The sequence below is a fragment of the Schistocerca americana genome, chromosome 4 (genome assembly GCF_021461395.2).
Source record: "Schistocerca americana isolate TAMUIC-IGC-003095 chromosome 4, iqSchAmer2.1, whole genome shotgun sequence".
NCBI lineage: Eukaryota > Metazoa > Arthropoda > Insecta > Orthoptera > Acrididae > Schistocerca > Schistocerca americana.
This window is the reverse complement of record NC_060122.1, coordinates 282,504,644-282,510,136: the sequence shown is the minus strand read 5'-3', so window position 1 is coordinate 282,510,136 and position 5,493 is coordinate 282,504,644. Positions and strand designations below refer to the sequence as shown.

Sequence of the window (5,493 nt, the reverse complement as noted above, 5' to 3'; positions counted from 1 at the left end):
TTTACCAGAGAATATTTGAGATTAGTATACATAAAGATGTATGCTAGGGCAATGAACCAGGAGGCCTACTCAAGACTGATACGGAAGGCGCACACGAAATTTATTGGATGAGCCTTTGAAAGGCTGACCTATACTACATGGACAAAGGCAGCAAGAAGGGGATTGACCTGTATCATAGGAGGATAGGAATAAGAAAGGGTCATAACTACCAAAACAGGAGGAGAAAGGGTACTCCTAGGATCAACCCATGTAAGATATAGTACTGTTCCTAAAGGGAAAAAGGGCAGTATCATGACAAAAGTCGCACATTTAAAGGGATGAGTCTGGTAGGTTTGAATTCTATGCAGCACCAGTATTATTACGATTAAGATTTACAAATGTCAGAAGAAGGAAACACTTTTATTCTACCCAGAGTTCCTCGAGATTACAATAAGTAACGAATAAGTACATACTTAGAAAAAATAGTACGGGAAGTAAGAGCAAAGCAGTAGGGTATTCATGAGTTATGTGTACACCTGTAATTTATGATTGGAAGAGGAATAGAAAACAAAAATTTGGTACTCACGAATTTTTGGAGATTGAAAAGAGCTAACTCGAACTTGGATTGAAAGGTTCAAGTTTTATAATTGTGGTAAAATACACACGGTTATTAGTAGAAAGAGATGTACTGTTAAAAGGTAAAGAATTATCTTGTGAGATTATTGTGCATAATGAATATGTATAAAATATCACGTGTTCGAGCTAAAGGGAGGTATATGTAGTGCCTCAAGAATTTCGGTGTAAATTCTAGAAACACTTGGCCTTCCACCATCATGAACACCGATATTTTAAGGATGAGTGTGGAAGAGTGAGAACATTTCTACCGATCCACCTGTTTCTATGTACAGGTCGTATGTTTGTTATTAGAAGACTGTAAGGGAGCCAAGTCACTTACGTTGACAAGTGTTTGCCGCCAGGGCCACAGAAGACGTCATGAAAATTCAAGGAATAATTATGTAGTATTCTTTGATGTGTTTATGTCTGTGGTGATTGTAAAAAAGGCTAATGAACAACTGAATATAGATTTCTATGCACATTTATGTATTAGTACTCGCTTGAGACTAGAGACTTTTATCTTACTTCAGGTTTTAGCCCTGCCTGAGGCAGGACACATGTGATGTCCATTGGATTGTTACTATGATATTGTACTTGTGTTTTATCAAGTCTGACGTTTAAAGACACCAGTTGGCTTGCCAGAGTTTAGGTACATATGTCAAAAAGAGTAAATGTTGCTTTGTGTTGAGAGTTGAAAATATACCATAAATGAACTGAAAGAGTTCCATCATGAGTACACAAATTATTTCAAGAATAGAGAAGGAGCTTAATAAGTTCCAGTAACCCGCTATAGTCTTCGGAGAAGAATCTTTGGGAGATCGACACATCTGATTACCCAGAGAAGAGGATCGGCTGCACAAAATATGCAAGTCAACTGCGGGAGACATGTGAGTCTTGCACCCCATTACCACACTGTCTCGTGTCATCCGAAAATGTTAGAAGGGTGCTCTGCATAAAATATAAGACATAATGGAAGCTGATTAATAACTGCTGCTTGAATAATTTTAAAAAAATTGGAAAGAATAATTGAAAGAATTTGGAAAGTACACATATCCTGAGTGAACTTTAACTGGCACTAATATCAACAGATCTTCAATATCAACCATAGACACAGGTTCCCAGGTAGCTGCCATGTTTCTTGACTTCCGCAAGGCATTTAATACAGTTCCCCACATTTGTTTAATGAACAAAGTTAGAGCATGTGGACTATCAGACCAATTGTGTGATTGGATTGAAGAGTTCCTAGATAACAGAACACAGCATGTCGTTCTCAATGCAGAGAAGTTTTCCGAAGTAAGAGTGATTTCAGGTGTGCCACAGGGGAGTGTCGTAGGACTGTTGCTACACACAATATATATAAATGACCCTGTGGATAACATCGGAAGTTCACTGAGGCTATTTGCGGATGATGGTGTAGTATATTGAGAGGTTGTAATAATGGAAAATCATACTGAAATGCAGGAGGATCTGCAACGAATTGACACATGGTGCAGGGAATGGCAATTGAATGTCAATGTAGACAAGTGTAATGTGCTGTGAATACATAGAAAGAAAGATCCTTTATCATTTAGCTTCAATATAGCAGGTCAGTAACTGGAAGCAGTTAATTCCATAAATTATCTGGTAGTAGGCATTAGGAGAGATTTAAAATGGAATGACCATATAAAATTAATCGCTGGTAAAGCAGATGCCAGACTGAGATTCATTGGAAGAATCCTAAGGAAATGCACTCTGAAAACAAAGGAAGTAGGCTACAGTACACTTGTTTGCCATCTGCTTGAATACTGCTCACCGGTGTGGGATCTGTACCAGATAGGGTTGATAGAAAAGATAGAGAAGATCCAACAGAGAGCAGTGTGCTTCGTTACAGGATCATTTAGTAATCACGAAAGCGTTACAGAGATGGTAGATAAACTCCAGTGGAAGACTGTGCAGGAGAGACGCCCAGTAGCTCGGTACGAGCTTTTGTTGAAGTTTCGAGAACATACCTTCACTGAGGAGTCAAGCAGTATATTGCTCCCTCCTACGTATATATTGCGAAGAGACCGTGAGGATAAAATCAGAGAGATTAGAGCCCACACAGAAGCATACTGACAATCTTTCTTTCCACGAACAATACGAGACTGGAATAGAAGAGAGAACCAATAGAGGTACTCAAGGTACCCTCCGCCACACACTGTCAGGTGACTTGTGGATTATGGATGTAGATGTAGATATTCAATACATTTAAGATCAACATTCATCATTTAAATATATGTACTTCTCGTTATCTTCATTGTGCATAGAGCTGGTTAGGACGATGCTGTGGCCCGATTGCCCCTCCTCTGCTCACCCAAATTCATCTTGTCTGCTTCAATCCTCCTGATGCAGGATTCTCAGCGTGGGTGAAATGATGAAAAGATAGTGTTATTTATATAAATATCCATTTATAAATTTCGTCTCCCTAATAACTTTTATAACACTTCTTTGATGCATGGTTAGAATACATATTTTTTTTATCAGTATTAACTTGGCGGAACTCGTCATACATCCGTCTGCTACCAAGTATAGAGATGAAGAGGTGAAGATACAGAAACTAATCAATTGAAGAGTGTATCTCTACTCTTTAAAAATATTATCTTTGCCATAAAATATCTTATATGTATAAAAAAGAAAAGAATGAGAGAAAATATAATACGGTCCACTACACGAGGTATTCCTGTGATACTAATGAAATTGTTTGATTTTATCTTTTGTATTATTAAAATTTTTCTCCACCTCCTCCCTAACCTAATCACAGTGTTGCTTTAGTTCTTTTCTGAACTCCGTAGGTAAGTTAGCTAAATTGTCTCAATTTGAGAAATTCTACCTATTTTAGTTTTAAATGTTGATGTCTCATTAGTCATGTCTTCTAGCCTATATCAAGCTGTTTCAACTTATCTGCTCGAGTTCTCTGCCTGTTTTGAACATTGTCACATCATTTGACACTATTGGTATATTTTGAGACAGTTCATCAATTGAGCAAGTCATTTTAGCTTATCTAAAATGAAACCAATATGTATTATTGATGATAAGATTAGCAAGAATGTGAAACACCACATACAACAGTAGTTGGTCCACATTGCAGCTAACCTAGTTTATTGTATATTGCACTGCAGTGTGAAGCTGACACCTTTGAGTGTGTGTGTGTGTGTGTGTGTGTGTGTGCATGCAGTGCGATGCCTGGATCAGGTGTCTCATAGCCACGCAGTTTGCCACCGTGCCACTGAAGTGAGGAGCAGTGGAGCAATGCCATCAGGAACTGCAGTTGGACTCATAGAAGTTGAACTGTTCACAAATGCTTGCATTGAGATGACTTAACAAATCTTGTGTTATGTGCTGTGGTCAGTACTCATATACAATGGCCATTTTTAATGTTGAAAGGTTCCTCTCTTCAACAAGTCGTCTTTCCTCTGTGTATTTTGCTGTTAACTATAGTTAGACAACCAGAAGTTGCAAGGAGCCATGTCTGGAGAGTAGGGAGGTTGGCAAATGGCTGTAATTCTGTGTTTGGCCAAGAAATTTTGGATCAAGTGGGGTGAGTGTGTGGGGGCATTGTCATGATGCAGTTGCCAGTTTTTCGCCGTCCACATGTCTGGTCTTTTGTGCCGAACTGCATCACGCAGTCACTGGAGAACATCTTGATAGTACTTATTTGTCACTGTTTGTCCTGGTGCATATTCGTGATTCACAGTTCCACAGACATGAAAGAAGACAGTCAGCATCACCTTGATTTTGCTTCGCACCTGCTGCACTTTCTTTGGCATTGGAGACAAGGGATGCTTCCATTGCGATGACTGTCTTTCTGTTTCTGGGTCATACTCGTACACCCATGACTCATCTCCAGTTATCACAGTGTTCAGAAACCCAGGATCAGTGTTGGTGGTGTCCAGAAGGTCCTGTGAAACGTCAAAATGGAGGTATTTTTGTTCTGGTGACAACAACTTGGGCACGAATTTCGCAGCCACTCAGTGCATGTTCAAATCATCACGCAAAATTGCATGTGCAGAATCTTTACTCACCCCAACCTCTTGGGCAATCTTCCGCATGGTCAAACGATGATCTGCCATCACCAAATTTTGCACCTTCTCAACAACAGCTGCACTCCGAGCAGTTTGGGGCCTACCAGAATGCTGGTCACTCTTTGTTGTCGTGTGGCCATTTTTGAATTGGTTGAACCACTCCTTAATTTGTGTTACACCCATTGCATCTTCTCCAAACACCTGCTGAATCTTAAGAATTGTTTGTCTATGAGAATCACCAAGCTTTTGACAAATTTTGATGCAGTATCTTTCCTCAACATGTTCAGTCATATTGAGAGAATCAGTAATCTGATGAACACGTCGTGTAGCGCCTCACTCAGCTACCAACAGGCAGCAACTGACACGCTGGAAGGCGGGGACAAAATTCACGCATGCACATAAAGGTCTCTTCCTTTACTGTGTACAGTGGGGCTGCACTATCATCTCTATTTTGTGTGGGAAAAATCAAAGGTCAGATACTTTTTAGACAGATCACGTATATAACAGTCCCCATAATACTTTCAACATGTCAATTTAACATTTAAATTTAGCTCTTAATAACCAAACCTGTCGATAAACAGATCATTAGTATCTCAAAGTAAGAAATATATTAGTAATTAATGGAGTAATTCCCCAAACTTCTTTTGTTTTCTCTTTCAGAGCAACAGGCATTGTTGTCATGACTCTTTTCCTGTTGTGTCCATGGCACCCAAGTCATGATGTCTAAATGTAAAAGGCTCTTTCCCACAATTAAAATACTCACCCTCTTTTGCACCTTGCAACTGTACTGTGCTTACATTTGTGTTCTGCTTTTCATATTTGTGCATAAATAAAAAATGTGTGTGCAGTATGTGGTCTT

General features: G+C 39.2%; 1 protein-coding gene across 1 annotated transcript; it reads right to left on the bottom strand.

Moving 5' to 3' along the window:
• Positions 1-3,957: 3,957 nt before the first annotated feature.
• Positions 3,958-4,925, bottom strand: LOC124613413 (protein GVQW3-like). The gene is made up of 2 exons (XM_047142116.1): positions 4,635-4,925; positions 3,958-4,044 (listed from the first exon to the last, which is right to left on the bottom strand). The coding sequence occupies exons 1-2, from the start codon at positions 4,923-4,925 to the stop codon at positions 3,958-3,960; spliced, it is 378 nt and encodes a 125-aa protein (XP_046998072.1).
• Between the last annotated feature and the right edge of the window lie 568 nt (positions 4,926-5,493).

Excerpts from the sequence above, each read along its gene's own strand:
- LOC124613413 (XM_047142116.1), bottom strand. The coding sequence starts at position 4,925 with ATGACTGAACATGTTGAGGAAAGATACTGCATCAAAATTTGTCAAAAG. Across the intron at positions 4,045-4,634 it reads AGATTGCCCAAGAGGTTGGG|TTAACAGCAAAATACACAGA; the intron begins GTGAGTAAAGAT and ends GTCTAACTATAG.